Below are 15,716 nucleotides of genomic sequence, written 5' to 3'. Positions count from 1 at the left end.
AGTAATCACTTGTGGCAAGACATGCTGAGATTCGATAGGCCAGTTTCAGTTCGAAGGATGGAGAGGCTGCCCATCTTCTTTCTTGGATTCCTAAAGTGCTAATCTTGAGTTGGTTTTCGTAGGCTTTTAACTGCTAACTCATCCCAATATATCCACGACTTGTCTTCGTCTTCTTTTGGTGTATTGAAAACCCTCAAAGGAATGTATTTTTCAGTTTTCGGCTTACTTAATTTGGATTTGTCCGACTTGGAAACGGGATTGGGCTTGATATTATTATCCGATTTTGGGATAACCTTCTCTTCGGGCTTAAATACCCTCAGTGCCGTTTTGAAATTCTTTGGCATCTTTTTGGGAGTGTTTTCTAACAGCTTCGGTGTTGTACTGCCTTTCTTGGGTTTCTCTGGCTCAATAGATTCAGACAACTGCTCATTTAAGGCGATGTCATCAATATCGTTGATCAGTTCCTCAAGGGTTTCATATGTATCGCTTTTGTGTCTTGGAACATGTGTGCTTTTCTTTGTTTCTGTGTGTGATTGTGGTATACTGGAAGTTTCAATGGTTTCTTTAGCTCCGGGCTCCTTAGGACATTTTGAAGGCAATTGGATTTCCTTATTGGTTTTGCTTTTCTTTAATCTTTCCTTCCTTAGGTGTAGTCCCTTTTCGAAATAATTTTTAAAGTACATGACGTTAATTGGCTTTGAATTGGTTTTTGAACGCTTCTTCACAACCATTACTGGACCAATATGCCGCTTATACTTATCCAAGGCGTGTGCGTGTTTCCAAAATTTCATAAAAATTTCGAATGAGCCGAATTTCTTTTGAAAGTTGTTGCGTGAGTTTCCGGTTCTTCTGGAACCCGTCAAGATTTCTTCATGCTTATGTGGTTTTTCTGGCTTCTCTGGAGTATTTTTTCGCGACATTTTTCTGGTCAAGTTTTTGGAAATGTTGTGTGCCATTTCATTCCCCATTAAAATCGATGTATGAGCTTTACTGCATGTATTTGATCCGTCTATTGAACAGCCTTTCAGGATGCGTTCTTTGGGCAATGTGGGCAGTTCCGGTTTGTCGTATATGCCAGAAGTTCTGATATTCGTTGAGTGTGAAAGCACTCCAATATCCTCCTTTTGAGACTGAGCCACGCAACTGTTGAAGTCCGCTTCCGAAGTGTCCAAAGGACTCTGCAGTGCCGAAGAAGAGATTGCTTTTCTCCTTCCCAGAACTGGAGCCCCAATCGCTGCATCTGTTGGCGATGTGGTTCCTATCTGTGATTAAACAAAGAACTTGAAGAATGAAAATCATATTAAAGAAGACCGGAATTACCGAGGGAAGAATATCTCTTTCTGCTTCTTTGTTCAGAGGCGGTTGCGAGTCTATTTGTTTCTCTACCATTCCCTTGAAGAAATTCTGCCAGGTCTGCAAAATCAAAAAGCAATGTAAATAGGTTTTTTGACCGTAGGTCACATAACCCACTCCATTGACCGAGTTATTGTCCCTCAGCCACGTGGCGAACAGGCACTCCATGTGCCTGGCATTCGAAGTACTCGCCAGAGCATCCGATTCGAAGGAGCCCGATCGGTGTCCTGCAGACGCCTCTTGGATGGAGCCCACACTTAGGGGCTGGCATCGCTGGGAAGCGAGCTTCAGAAATATGCGAACATTGCTCCACGGCATTCTTTTGACACAGATCATATGTAAATTTTGCACTTTACGGTCCAAAAAATTATTCTATTGCATCTAATCTATTTTTAATAAAACTGTCAATTTTGATCACAGCAGCGTTGACTAAATATTTTTAACAACGGTACTTCAGAAGCGGAACCGGAACTATGCTGGAACAGAAGTGGTTCCCTTTTATTTTCGTTTCTATCCAGCAATTATATTGGTTTCAAAAATTTAAAATACTTTCAAGAAAATACATACACATTTTGATTTAAGTTTAACAAAGTTAAAAAACACGTTAACAAGTTAAAATAATTGTCAGTGATAAAATTCAACTGGTTCCATCTAGAGAGCAAAACAGTGTTCGAAAATTCTGTCCAGGCGCATTTAGCACATACCCGCCTGCGGTCACACTAATTAAAGCCCACGATAATAAAACGCCTGGAATTGTTTAATTTTATTTGTAAATAAGCCTGGGAGAATTGCAGGAGCGTCATGAATCAGTTCCATACTCCTTCATTCGGCGACGAGGTGTTTGAGCTGACCGACACGCCGGCGGAGAGCCAGAGCCCCAGCCAAGCCGTAAGTGGAGGAGGGTCATCCCATTTAGGGTCCAATCCGGTGGGGCAGGGCGGCCAACTGGACAAATGTACACCGGCTGCAATGGGAGTTTTCACAGCTGACCGACCACCGTCCGCCTTAATTGCCGCGCATCGATGGCCGTAATGGTTTTTTAATGAGCGGGAAAGATCGGAATCGGAATAACGCGACACACTAGTTTGTTGTAGCTTCTGCGTGCCAGCGACCAGCTGGAGGAGCTATCTCTCCTCTGCTCCCCCACCCCCACCCGCTGGGTTATCGCTTGGGCGCGCGGGACAAACGCCGCGTCAGCTTCTTATCAGCAAGCGGCACGCACACACAGTCGCACAATCAGTAGCGCAAGCTACACGCACACAGCACTACAGCCCCGCCCCCGCTATGCCCGTCCAACTGATCTGGGCTTGGGCAAGCGATTTGTACATTAGTTTAGTTGCTCACTCTGTGATTGGGATGAAGAAGTTTCTAGTGAGCGCACTGGGACTGGAGCCATTAATCAGCCACTAATATTATGCCCTTTGTATCTTTGCAGTCGCGGAGAATGCTTAGCCTGGATCAATCCATGTTGAACGACGATGACGAGGAGCATTGCGACACATATGCCAGCGGCGGCGGGCAGAACTTGCTGGTTCAGCCGGAGCAGCAGCAGAACCAGGCCATGGCGCAGGCACCTTCCAAACCTCTGGCGCCCTTTGCTCTGTTCTTTCGGGACACCGTGACGGCCATCAAGCAGCAGAATCCGTCCTGCTCGTTGGAGCAAATGCAAGTGATAGTGCAAACCATGTGGGAGTCCCTGGACGAGACGCAGAAGAACGTCTATGCCCTACGGCACGAGCAGGAGAAGCGCGAGTATGTCCGTCTGATGAGGGGCTATCGCCACCAGCTGTCCGAGTCGGAGGCCACGTCGGAGTCAGAGGCCCCACCACCAGTAGCTCCCAATCAGCCACCCCCTCTAGTCACAACCAAATTGGAGTCTGTCGAGGATCTGCAACAGTCGGTGGATGCCCATCAGGAGCCGCCGCCCGATCAGATACAGCTCCTCACCGAAGCGGCTAGGGTGCAGAAGTGCACCCGGGAACAGTGCAATAAGCCGGCCATCATAAATCCGGACTGGGAGGACGAGTACTGCAGCAACGAGTGCGTCGTCATCCACTGCCGGAATGTGTTCAACCACTGGGTAATATCCATGAACTCATAGCTGCCACCCGCTACGCCGAGTCTAGATGTAAACTCTTTTCATACGCTGCACAGTTCTAGCCTGGCGAGCCCACACTCAGCATGCTGAACGTATATTAGTAAGGATTATATGACTGGAAGGCACTTAACTATACGATAATTATTGTAATCCCAGTTTCAATTGTAATTAGCATTTGTGGGGAATTTAAATGAATGCGGAACGCGCTTTGTATGATACTTTAATTGTAGGAAATAGCGAATAGATAACATGTAGAACGGAGAAATAAGAATTTACAAAGCATTTGGTTTGAGGCCCAATAGATTCATAATTTGGATAAATTGTAAAGTATATTGTTTTTATTTAGAAAACATTTCACTATTAGTTGGTAGCGAACTTTATTTTTAAGATTTCACCCACAGCCGAATGAAAATAAAAGCCACTTTTAATATATGGTAACTTTTAATAAATACACACATTTATTACTCTTGCACTTCATTATCAATGTATCAATGCCGTTGCTTACAAAAATTCACTTTCGCTCGCTTCGTTCAATACTTACCAAATAAGTAAAATTTATAAATAATTTTAAAAATAAAATGTTAGAGACGTTTCCTTGGTTGCCTTGCTGAAGTAATGCGCCATTGTTACGAGTACGAGTTAAATAAACAACAGTATAAAAAGTTGAAGCTTAAATTATAGAGATGGTTTTCCATCCACATCTCATCTCATTATATAGTTGCATTGGGCGGGCTTTGACAATAAAGCGGGAATAGAGAGAAAAGGACCTTAAATGCATCCTGCAAAGCGCCTAAAGCATATAGTAGAGCATCCTTGGATCCACTAGATCGTACTTTGAGTAGAGAGTTCGGGTATAAGCACTTGTCGCTTGGCATTTAACGTAAACATAAAGCGCACTCTAAATAATATCACCAAATACTTGTTTTCATTTTCAGTTTCTTGTTTTGTTTCGTTTTCAATTTATCTGTCTTATCCGCTTTGCATACAATTCATCGCTAACTTCCCTAACGCAATAAGCTAATATAGTTATACTTCGGAGTGGGTTAGGTAAACGGCAATAACTTGTTGTGTTTTTGTTTTGGGTTCCGGATGTCTGTCATAACGTATTAATTATCGCGGTTGTCTGTTGGTAGTAACATCATCTCGTTATTATCGTTATTGTATAATGGTTTCATGCGCCAACTGCAACGGCAGCTGCATGCTAGATTATTGACTAGTGTTGCCTTATGGGACGTGTACGGTTCTGGATCCGGGTGCGCATCTGCTCGGGGCCATATTTGATACGACCTGGAAAGATAAGTGCCTCGATATGGTTACCGTGCTTATTTGGAGCATCAGTCGATATGCTCACCCCACTTGATGCGCTTGCTTTTCTTCCTTTTTCTTGTTTTTGATTACTCCACTATCTGCAATTCGCTGATGTCCAGATCGGCGCTGTCTTTGCAGAAGGTGCTGGAGCGCTCCAGCTTGGACTCCACACGCTCCCTGGGCACCACACTCTCCATCTGGGCATCGATGAGCAGGTCCAGTTTCTGCTTAACCGCCTGGGCCGACTTGTAGGTGCCATTCGATATACCATTGGTGGTGGTTTTAGTGGGACCGCCGCCCACTCCGTTTGTCGCCGCTGTGGTTTTCTTCAAATGCAGCGTATTGGGGCGTCTGGTGGGAATGTTGGAGGGCAAACTGTTGCGCAGGTTATGCTGCTGCAGCATGCTCGACACCGCGGAATGTGAGGAGGAGCGCAGGGGACCAGCGGACGAGCGCAGTTGGACCGAGCCGCGCTCCTCGACAGGAGCTTCGGTTTGCTTCTGTTGCTGTTGCTGCTGCTGCAGCTTGTTCTTCTCCGCCCGCTTGGCCAGGATCTCGCGGGACTTGGCCGATAGGAAGCTGTGACGTCCCTTGTTTGGCGCTCCATCTGTACCACCAGCTGGCACTGAAATGGATCGCTGCTTGAACAATTCCCGCGTGGACAGTGTGCTGCTGACGGAGGAGAGGCGACTGGCCGCTGACTTGGTCGTGTGCACCGAACTGGGACTGGATCCGTTGGAGGCCATTGCATTGTGCTGTTGCTTCAGCTGGCGGGTTGACTTGTTGCCGACAGTGGAGCCCCGCTGCGTTGCCTTGATTTTTCCCGTTGCAGCTCCCTTTGAATGGCCATTTATCTGCTGAATCCTAGCCAGCTTCGAGCTACCCGAGAGCGACTCGTGTGAGATCGTTTTGTTGGTGATCACAGAGCTCTTCATGCTCTCCGCCAGCGAATTCTGGTCGGAGGAGTATCGCTCCTGTGGTCCCCTAGAGCTGCTCTTAGCTCGGCGTGCCGGCGATGCCAAGCTGTCCATGGACAGATTGCTGGACTTGTTGCCCAAGCGTGTGCCATTCTGCACTCTACGTGCAGCCGGACTCGAGTTTCGTGAGCTGTCGCTGGAAGAGATGTGCAGATTTTTGGCTGGTGCCTTCCTGCCACCGTTGGCTGGGATGCTCGAGCTGGTGGCACTGCGCACCGGACCGGTTCCATGGCCGTTTGTAGCAGTTGGAGCCATAGCCCTTGGCTTACGCGGTTCCAGGTACCGGGGTCGCACTTCGCCAAGTTTGGCCGTTGCAGCGTTTGGCTTTCCCTGGGCAGACTTTGATTCTACTGTAGAAGCTGCAACCGTAATCGGTTTCTTGTGGGTCACTGGCGGCGCCTCTGACTGTGTGCGTCGATGAAGATTTAAGCTGTTGCGCTCCGAAGCCACCTGGGAGCTGGCGCGATGCGGAACATACGCACGGGAGTTGGACTTGAGCAGTTTGCCTGGGTAATAAAACATATGGTTAACTCATCAATGCTATATAACAAATATCGAACTTACTGCCTCCTTCCCGAGACTCATGATTCGCCTGCACTCCCCTGTCGGCAGTTTGAACGTGGCCCGCTCCACCAGCCGCGTCCTGGGTCTGCGTGGCTTTGTACATTAGTGTCTCTTGAGCATGGGCTCGCTTCGTCTGCGCCTGAATGGCCAACTTGATCTGCACGAGGTCCTGGCTGCGTGTGCTTCCGCCAAAGGAAAAGGCCTTACCCACTGGCTTGCCGTTTTGCCGCTTCATGTCCAGCGGTTCTGTGAGACGGGCCAGTGTCTGAATCTTCTTGCGTAGCTCCAGGTCCATGCGTTGCCAGGCCGTTACGCGCATGGCCCTTGAGCACTGTCGGATGAGGCACTGCTCCACCGCGTAGACGAGTGCTCCTACCAGTCGTATGTATTCCGGCTGCCAGTCCAATTGCTCTTCTTGCAGACCCTGCAGCTCCCGCGCTAGCTCCGATTGACCCAAACTGGCCGGCATATGGATGACCTTTGCTTGCAGTACGGTGTTGAGGCGCGTTACTCGCTGATAGCTGCGGCACGCCTGCTCCGGAGTCAGCTCAGCTGCTGTATGCAGCAGCAGGGACTCCAAGCGCGGGATGTGCCTGCTGCGGTCGTGGCCCAGCGAAAGGAACGAATCGCTGGCAATCAGGCTTGCGAAGTGGTCACCCACATAGGCGTACGCTGCCTCTAAGATCTCCCGAACCAGTTGCTCGCAGACGTGGCCCCAGCGATAGGCCGACAGTTGGGCCAACAGGTGGTCGCAGTCGAGCACCGTGTCCAGCACCGTATCCGATGTCTGAGGGTGAGAATTGGAGAAAGGTTTGATATCCACTTAATTTAGAGAAGAGTCTATCCAAATAATACCCACCATGTAAGCGACGATCTGCTGGCGACATCGGCCGAGTATGTCGGGGGGCAGCTGGGCGAACTGCCTAGTTGGCCACACCTTCAGGTAGTGGCGACACGTCCAGCGCAGGCACTTCCTGTACAGATCATCCAGAGCATGGTTCAACGCCACGGGAAGCACCTGTAGGATGCCATCGGTGCAGCCGGAGCAGGGCTTGTGGAAGTTGTGGCAGTAGTTTGTCTTCAGAGCATGTGCGGTTACCTCCTTGAGACCCTCTAGTCCCAGCAAGTCCGCCAGAGCAGCCAGCTCCATCAAACTGATCCCATCCGGTGGATGCGAGGCACCCGAATAGATGTGGCACAGTGCAAAGTGCACGGCTGCATAGGAATAACCCTGCAGGGAGACCACGCTCTGCGATCCGTGCCCCGCCAGCATGGCAGCAAAGTACTGACAGCGGGAGCGCAGGATGCACTTGTGGGCACGGATACGCCGACCGTGCACCTCCACCAGCATATCCGTGGCAATTTCCTGCAGGAACATCTTGAGCAAATCCTCCCCCAAACGCCTGGGCTGCCTGCAGCTCAGCGAGGATTCATCCATTCCCGATCTACTGAAACTGGAGGCCAGACTCGAGTCCGCACTGAGATCCGTTTGGATGTAGTCCACCTGCTGACCCTGAAGCTGCTCCAGTGTCATACCGTTGGGCAGCGAGTTGGAAAACTCCTTGGAGAAGTTTGGAAACAGCCGGGAGAGACTCCTTATATTGTCCACCGAGTTGGTAAAGTTCTGCAAAGTGTTGCCCGTGGACCGGGTCATGGCCCAGGAGTGGGGGCGCGCACGGTTCTCATCCCTGTAGAGTCTCTGACCTAGCTGGGAGCTCCTGTGGTTGTTGCCCACGCTCTTGCTCATCGAATCCGGTGACTGCAAATCGTGCTTCACGGGCTTATCCATGTCGGACAGCTTCACGAAGCTCGAGGGGATCTGGGAGGGCTGCTGAGTCGTCTGCTCTCCATGCTCGTTGACCGTCTCCAGCAGTTGCTTCTGTTTTTCGATGGTGGCGTGTAAGGATTCCATGGTATGGCCATTGCTGAGTGTAACCTGCTTCTTGGGCGAGGCCGTCTCCTTGGCCTCGATGATGGTCTCCATTACGCTGCTGGTGCGATTGGAGCTGCTGGTTAGCTGAAGGGGCACTGAAACCAGTTCCGCCTGCTCCTTGGCAAGCTGTTCGTCCTGCTGGAAGGTGAGATCATCTGTGTCTGTATTGGAAGCGGGCGACAAGTCCTTGGATAGAATGCCTTCAGTTACCGAAGCCAAGCTGGATTTATCGTAGGTCTCGTTTATCTGAACATCCCTTCGCCTCTTCTTGATCCTTCCCTGGACTTGACCCTGCTCTTCCTCCGAACAGCTGCTAATTCCAGGATTAGATCCACTAAAGTCGTCGTAGGGAGACACGGAGCTGTCGATGGAGAGGGAGGAGGCCTTAGATATAATAGGCAGCTTGTCAATGATGCTCATTAGACCCGCTCCCGAATCAGTTGCTCCGTTGGCAGTCAGGCTGATGGATCGCTTGCAATCATTGCCCGTTCCAGATCCGGATGCCTGCTCTGGCTGACCATTGCTGCCCCAGCTGTGGCGCTTGGAGGGATCGCTCTGCTGGCGATGCTGCTGCGACAGCCGACGAAGTGCAGCCACCGTGAGCGGGGGCTCCAGGTTGCACCTGTAGTCTAAGGATTTGCTCTCACCAGCTCCTGCAGACACGTCCTTCAGGTTGGCGCTCTTGGCCATCAGGGTCTCCGTGGAACTGGCGCTGGACTTCATCACTTCGGTGTCTCCCCTTCTCGAAGCGGAAGAGCTCAAAGAGCTGGATAGCCTCTGCGCCAAACTCAACGGTTCCTTTCGGCCATTGGAGCGCGGTGTCTTTTGCTCCCCAAAATCAATGAACATGCTGAATATATTCTTGGGTTCTGGCTTGGCTTCCTCCTTTTCTTCGGCCACCTCTTGACTCTTTGGTGCCACTTCTTCATCTCTGGCGCCCTGGGAAAGATCCACAAAGAATCCAGAAGACTTGGGTGCCGTGTAGGATTTGCTTAGCTGCGAAGGAGGTGCCACCGCTGCTGCCTTTGGTTGCTCTTGAGGCTTCCTGTCCATGTCATCCAAGGACACATAGAAGCCACAGCCGCTCTTGTGCGAACTGTTGGAATCGGAGCGCTCCCGGAAGCTGGAGGTGGTGCTGCTGGTGCTCCTTCGCCTCTCCGGCCGGCAGTCGCTCATGTCCACTACCCAGGAGGCGATTCCGGGAACGGGCTTCCTCTGAACCCCCGTCTTCACGCGCATTTCCACCCCAGCTATCTCTGGGTCCTCACCCAGTTCATCCTCGTCATCGTCATCCGCCAGCGGTCGAGTGGGTGCAAAGTCCAGGGACACGAATCCGCCCGAGACGATCGGGCAGGTGTCTGTGCGTCTCTTGATGCTGGGACTTTCACACTGCTTCTCCCGGAAATCCTCAATGGATGCTCCGCCAGAAACAATGGGATTGGCCTCATCGAACTTGGAACTTCTTTTGGGAGTGCGGGGCAGGGGCAGTGGCGAGTCCGTGGCATCACTGCAATAAGCACCCGAATCCCTGTGATGCGACAATGAGGAAGATAGAGTGTAGTCCCTGTGAATGGAGGAGTTATTGCTCCCTGCCGACGCCGGCTCTATGTGCACCATCGAGTTGTGCGGCGTGGAGGAGGAGGCGCCATGGTGGTTCCTGCCCTGCTCCGACCACACTAAACTCGGAGCCGGACTGCTGGAGGAGTAGTCCGTGGTGTAGCTGAGATCGGGATGATGCTGCTGACTCTGGTTGTGCTGATGCTGGTGGTGGGTGAACTTGGGACTGCTGCCCAGGGGCAGCACACTGAAGTGTTGGGCATTGTGCTGGAAGCTGTAGGGCACCGAAATGGGAGCATGTCGCTCCTCCGCCGGCTCGTCAGGGGGATCCTCCTGCTCCGGCTCTGTCTGCTGCTGCTGTTGTTGTTGAGTTAGTCTCACGCCTTTGCACCTGGCAAAGGACTTGTGAAACTGCTCCAGCTGCTCTGTGGGTGAGGGCTCACCCTCAGGCTCCTCGTCGCCAGTCGCCTCTTGCCCGACTTCTTCCTCCTGGCCGTGGCCATCTAGGCTGGGGAAGGACAGCACCTCATCCTCGTCCCTCAGCGATGAAGCGTCTATGAAGCAGGCGCTGGTCCCTGAGGTGGACAACGGCTGATCCCGCTTCTCTAGGTCGCGCAGCAAAGTGCTTGCACTGATGCCTTTGAATACCGTAGTGGCTTCCATTTCCTCGGGTTCAGCTTGCGGAGCAACGCTCGCTGCGGGGTACATGGACTCCCAGGAACCAGTTTCCGTGGACACCGTCGAGGTCTCCATGCACACAATCTCCTCGTTCTGGCGCTGCTTCTCCTCCTTGGAGGGTGGCTTCCCCTTGCTCCCTCCTTCGTAGATCTTGTTGTCCACAGAGCCACTCGAAGATGGCAGAACATTCACGGCGGCGGCCCCGTTGCAATCCGGACTGGAGATCGGCGAGAAGGTATCCCGCTCTTCGCCCACGTCCAGCTCACAGGTTTTTGCCGATCCTGATCCTGAGCGCGATCCGGAGGCAGATCCTCTCTGCTGCTGCTGTTGATGCTGTGGATGCAGTGCAGCCGCCCGGATATCCGCACTGTATTGTGGAGCCGAGGAAGAGGAAGACGAGGACGAGCAGGCCGAAGGACTGCTGGCACTGCTGCCGCTGCTGCTGCTGTTCGTGAGATTCGAGTAGTTCGAGTGGTTGGGCGAACTGGCGTCCACCTGCTGGTCCAATGACCTCCCCGTGACCAAGATGGGAGCCTGTTCCGGCGACAGGGGCGACGCATCCATTGCGGGACGGAGTTCGGAGGGGTTTTTGGAGGGCAAGAGGGTGAAGTGGAGTGGAGTGGAGTGTATGTCAGGGGCTCTCAACTCATCGACGCTTTTCCGGTCTAAGCCCAACCGCCTGGTTATGCTTCGCTGCCTGAATGCCAATTGGTTACTCCGTCTCCTCTCCTCAGATATCCCCTCGGTTTTTGCACTTTTTGTTGCGTTTTATGGTTGTTGCTATTGTCTAGGGCCACATGCTGAAGGCCCGCCCCCACGACTCCCGCTGCAGCTGCCAACTGTCAACGGTTGCCAACTAAAATAGCAAGTGGCAAAATAGCGAAGGTAAAATCGATACTCGAGTGTGGGGCACTGCTTGCGTTCTCTTGGGAAGTCGGTGTAATCCTTATCTCTTCCAGTTACCTCTCTTAATTCCCAGTTACTCTTTGTAACTGCCTATTATTTGTAGTTCATTCACTTCTTTTTTCAAACAACTCTTTTCTCTTCGTTTGCAATGACATCTTTCGCAACTCCAGTTGCAGATGCACTGCTTTAACTTCTTTCTCTCACAAGATGCAAGACTAACTGCTTGCTCTCTCTTTCACTGCACTCTCTCCGTTCTTGGAGTGCACTTTTACTTCTACTCCCCCGCGACGAAAATGCTAATAAGACAGCTGTTGCTATCTCGCTCTCGCTTGCAGTTCGTTGTTCGTAGATTTATTCGTTTTCCCTTTTTACGTGCACCGCTATTATTCGTTTGTTTGTGTTCCCTTTCCGCTGCGTCTGCTAAAGTTCACACTGCTTCGCCTGCTCCTCCTTCTGCTTCGTCTTTTCCTGCTGATTTATCGCCAATTGTGCCAATTGCTGAGACTCCCCTGCTACTGCTATTGTTGTTAGTGTTGTTGTAGTTGCACAATTAAACTGCAAAAAATAAGAGAGAGAAAAGCATGAGTTACTTCACACGGAACTGCACATACATACGTATACATACAAACAAGTACACAGCTCACATAAGTTATTAAATTTGCTTAGCTTTATTGCAAGCTGCCTAAATGCATTAAACTTTTTATCATTTTCGCGTTGCCAATTATTCAGAACTCAAGTAATTAAGCAATGCGTGACTAATGAAGTGACTAACTCAAAGTTGAATTCTGATTAATTTCGATTTCAGCAGTGACAAGAACAGATTGCAATGGGATGAAACCGCTATTTGATTAAATATCATATATTTGAATTTATAATATTATTACATTTACACAAATTTCAAAGCAAAAGTGCCAATCTACAAGCACTTGTCTGTGGCTCTGCCATGATAATGAATTCGAAATTCACACAATATGTGCCGTGTGACGTCAATCGGTCGCACCCACCGGAATCTCCATGAAAATCCCAATTGGCAGCTCCTAGCATTACCCCATTGGACACATAGCACCGCCCACAAACCGCAGGCTACAATAGCTATGGATTGACCCTCGCCCGGTTGCTTCCTTCTACGGGTTTGCAGGCTGGAGGAGACCGGCCAACATATAGAATTTCAATTTCCATGGCAATTTGTTATCTCGGAAGCAAGTGCATGCCAAACGAATGGCGCTGCATTTGAAATCTGATACGGGAAGAATGGTGGAGAATTAGCCGCCTGGAAACGAAACGCAAACCTCAGAAGGCTTTCGCCTTTTTTCTATTTTTTTTGTTTACACAGTTTGGAAAAACGCCTTGAGCATTTCAGCGAACTTACGCGTAAACAATGGAAACATTAAGAGATGTTTGCCCAGCCAATATTTGCACAGTTCACCGAGAGTTGACAGAAAGGTAAAGTTTGTTTGCTGAATATAATAAAATAAAACATGCTTCATTTGACACCTTGGCGAAGGTTTGCATACTCGGGGCATGGGAAATGAATTCCTAAATTAATAATCCTAATTAAACAAAAACACGCGAATTCTTGAGCATTTAAAACTGAAAGCTATCGCCAATCGAAGTGCTTTACCAGTTATTTATATAAGCCCCTGCTAATGATGCTTTCTAAAAGTGGAAGGAATGCAATGTTATTGTAGACAAGGAAACTCTCTTAGGCACGATCAAACCGCATATATTATTATAATATTCTATATATAAAATTTGCATACAAAGACGCAGCTTACACGCTGAACATGAGCACTAATAAGCTGCGCACTCTATCAAGCGGTTAATCATGCAAATCGTGTGCAAAAGTCCGTCTGTCTGGCGGGCAAACAAAGAGTAACTCAATCAGCTGGCAAAAATCGATCGCTGCAACTAGCTAGATCGTATCTTGAGGATTTTCCTGGACGCAAGTTGGGCTCAAGGGAGCTCAGGGGGTTCAATGAACGCTCCGAACCGAAAACAAAGGCCACGGATCACAGTAGATAAACGTACGGCAATTATGTAATTTATGGCTCACTTGGCGACATGCATGAGGTGATCAGAAACGAACGGCACAATCGGCAGCAGAGGGAAAACGGAAAACCTAAGCGAATCCACTTGTAACTCGATAATTGCACGTTCTGCGCTCGGATATGACTTCATTCTTTCCCAGCATTCGCGAGTGGCTGATTTATAGTCCATATATGGCCACCAATGTTGGTTTACTTAATATTCTACACGAAATTCGTGTAATTAAATAGCTAATGGCAGGCTTTAAACATTAAACGTTCGTCATTGATGTATGACTTTTGAATTAACGCTTCTATTGCGGAAATCTATCAGCTATTTTCCTTATGATCAGCCATGTATGTAGTTGGTACTTCGCGGGGAAAATTGTTTAAGGAGATGCGATAGTTAATAAACAGATTATTAGGTAACCCCAACCAACGTTTATGAGCAAACAATAAACACAGAAACAATTTCATGGATTACCTTTTGGAATGTGCTGATGGAGAGGCTCCACCCAAGGCATCTCCACTCCAAGCGACTATGCCATCCCATTGGAATCAATCGCGAAACGCCCACGTCGTGCTCAGTGAACCTGGCATACTTAACACCGTTCAAAACTCAGATTTCTATATGCGACTTTCATATAAAACCCATTTATCGCATTCGGATAGCAAACAAAGGTCGGTCGTGAGTAATAGCCAGTGCCGAAGGCTTAGAACAACGCCACCAGCCACTAGACAGACGGACCAGGTCCAAACAAGATATTAACTGCCGATGGAGTGAATAAATAAAACGATCGAGGGGCGCTCGCCGCCTGATTTGAATCTGCTGCCAAATTTGGGCGTAACAACTTGACGATGACGACGCTGATGACGATTGACGACCCCAAGCCAACGCCAATGTGAGCATGTGAGCTATGGAGGAGCTACTTGCTCATGTTGGCTTGTAGCGTTGTAGGAAATTGGAAACAAACCAACAAAGCCAAACACACAAGGAATGTGGGCAGCAGTTTGGAGTTTGAAGTCAAACATCAAGAAGACTGTCAGAGATAAACCATGTAATTGGCTAAGAAGTTGTGGGGGAGCTTAAGGAACCAATCTTATAAGCGAAAGTTGGGAAGGTACATATGTACATCCATAGGTATTTGATAGTTTATATTGATATATTCCGCAGCAGAATGACATAGTTCATAAACAAATATCCTATAACTAAGTTATGTGTGTTCGCAAGCATATTTTATGGGTCATTTTAAAGTTTCCATAGGCCAACAACCACAAAGGTGGAGAGTCTATTGTATTATTGAATCACAACTTACTTCCCTTCTATTATTTCCCCAATAAAATATTCTTTTCTATTTGTTTTGCATCCTATTTATTAGAAACAAAGCAATGGACGGCGGACAGGGGAGTGTGCTGTGAATGTCAATGGCTGTGGCTCCATTCCCCACCAGCGACATCCAACCACCCGAAACCAGTCGCCGCACCACTGGAGTGAATCGATGGATCCGAGAGATACCACAGATAGATAGAGCCAAGTGACAAACGATAAGTTTATAAGGGAACACATTGTTGCGAGCAGCGCTGCGATGGAAATATATAAAAAATAATAAGGCTAAAAAAAAGAAAGAAAGGAATAACAATCATAATGGCCTGTGCTCATGGGAGGCAAAGCGTTTTGTTGGGCGGGTCTCGAGTGGAGGGGTTCGACGATCGCGCGATGATTTGCAAATCGATGGAGCCATCCGCCATACAAGCCAATAAAATAACAACGAGTGGCCAGGCGGGCACTCACAAATTGCTGGGCAAATTGTTTGCCAGAATGATGAGCCTCCAGGCAGTTTCTATGTGCGAGTATGTCTATGAAGTCTAGTGTCCAGAGATGGAAGCCAGCAACTCGAATCTCAATCGGGTTTGCATAATATGGCAATTAAAAGCGAAAGATATATGCGAGAAATCGGTAACTAAATACGGTTTAAAGTCAAGTTAGAGTTGGGACATTAATTTGTAACAAAACGCTGCCAAAGGTTTATCATCAATCAAATTTGCTAGTAACACAATATGGGAGCTCGTAAAATAAATAAATAAAATAAATGTGATAACTTTAAAGTCACGAACTTGACTGAGATACGATAAGTGAGCCAATGGAAGCATTAATCGCAAATCAATACAGCTACTGAAACACTCACATACAAAGTGCAGCAGTAGATTCATTACTTCATTAAAGAACTCCAAGAATCTTTAATCGAAAGCTGCTAAAGAGGCATTAGCCGCAACACCCCGTAACTTCTGAGGAGACCTTGATAGAAAGCGCCATTAAG

General features: G+C 48.8%; 3 protein-coding genes across 4 annotated transcripts; 1 reads left to right on the top strand and 2 right to left on the bottom strand.

Annotated features, from left to right (window-relative positions):
- Positions 1-89: 89 nt before the first annotated feature.
- On the bottom strand, positions 90-1,893 carry LOC117139270. The gene is made up of 3 exons (XM_033301493.1): positions 1,471-1,893; positions 1,321-1,413; positions 90-1,262 (listed from the first exon to the last, which is right to left on the bottom strand). Exons 1-3 carry the CDS (start codon positions 1,687-1,689, stop codon positions 99-101), a joined length of 1,476 nt encoding a protein of 491 aa, XP_033157384.1. The 5' UTR covers positions 1,690-1,893; the 3' UTR covers positions 90-98.
- A 158-nt stretch (positions 1,894-2,051) lies between these two features.
- On the top strand, positions 2,052-4,126 carry LOC117139272 (TOX high mobility group box family member 4). 2 transcript variants are annotated; one of them, XM_033301495.1, is made up of 2 exons: positions 2,052-2,241; positions 2,789-4,126. In XM_033301495.1, the coding sequence occupies exons 1-2, from the start codon at positions 2,155-2,157 to the stop codon at positions 3,452-3,454; spliced, it is 753 nt and encodes a 250-aa protein (XP_033157386.1). In that variant the 5' UTR covers positions 2,052-2,154; the 3' UTR covers positions 3,455-4,126. The 2 variants fall into 2 exon arrangements, with proteins under 2 accessions (XP_033157386.1, XP_033157387.1); XM_033301496.1 differs by lacking the exon at positions 2,052-2,241 and adding an exon at positions 2,653-2,724.
- Positions 4,127-4,838: 712 nt separating this feature from the next.
- Positions 4,839-11,791, bottom strand: LOC117139265. Its single transcript, XM_033301485.1, has 3 exons — positions 7,160-11,791; positions 6,301-7,087; positions 4,839-6,242 (listed from the first exon to the last, which is right to left on the bottom strand). Exons 1-3 carry the CDS (start codon positions 11,030-11,032, stop codon positions 4,846-4,848), a joined length of 6,057 nt encoding a protein of 2,018 aa, XP_033157376.1. The 5' UTR covers positions 11,033-11,791; the 3' UTR covers positions 4,839-4,845.
- Between the last annotated feature and the right edge of the window lie 3,925 nt (positions 11,792-15,716).

This window comes from Drosophila mauritiana, chromosome 3L, assembly GCF_004382145.1.
Source record: "Drosophila mauritiana strain mau12 chromosome 3L, ASM438214v1, whole genome shotgun sequence".
In the NCBI taxonomy this organism is placed as follows: Eukaryota; Metazoa; Arthropoda; class Insecta; order Diptera; family Drosophilidae; genus Drosophila; species Drosophila mauritiana.
Note: the sequence above shows the minus strand (reverse complement) of the source record. Positions and strands in the feature narration are given on the sequence as shown.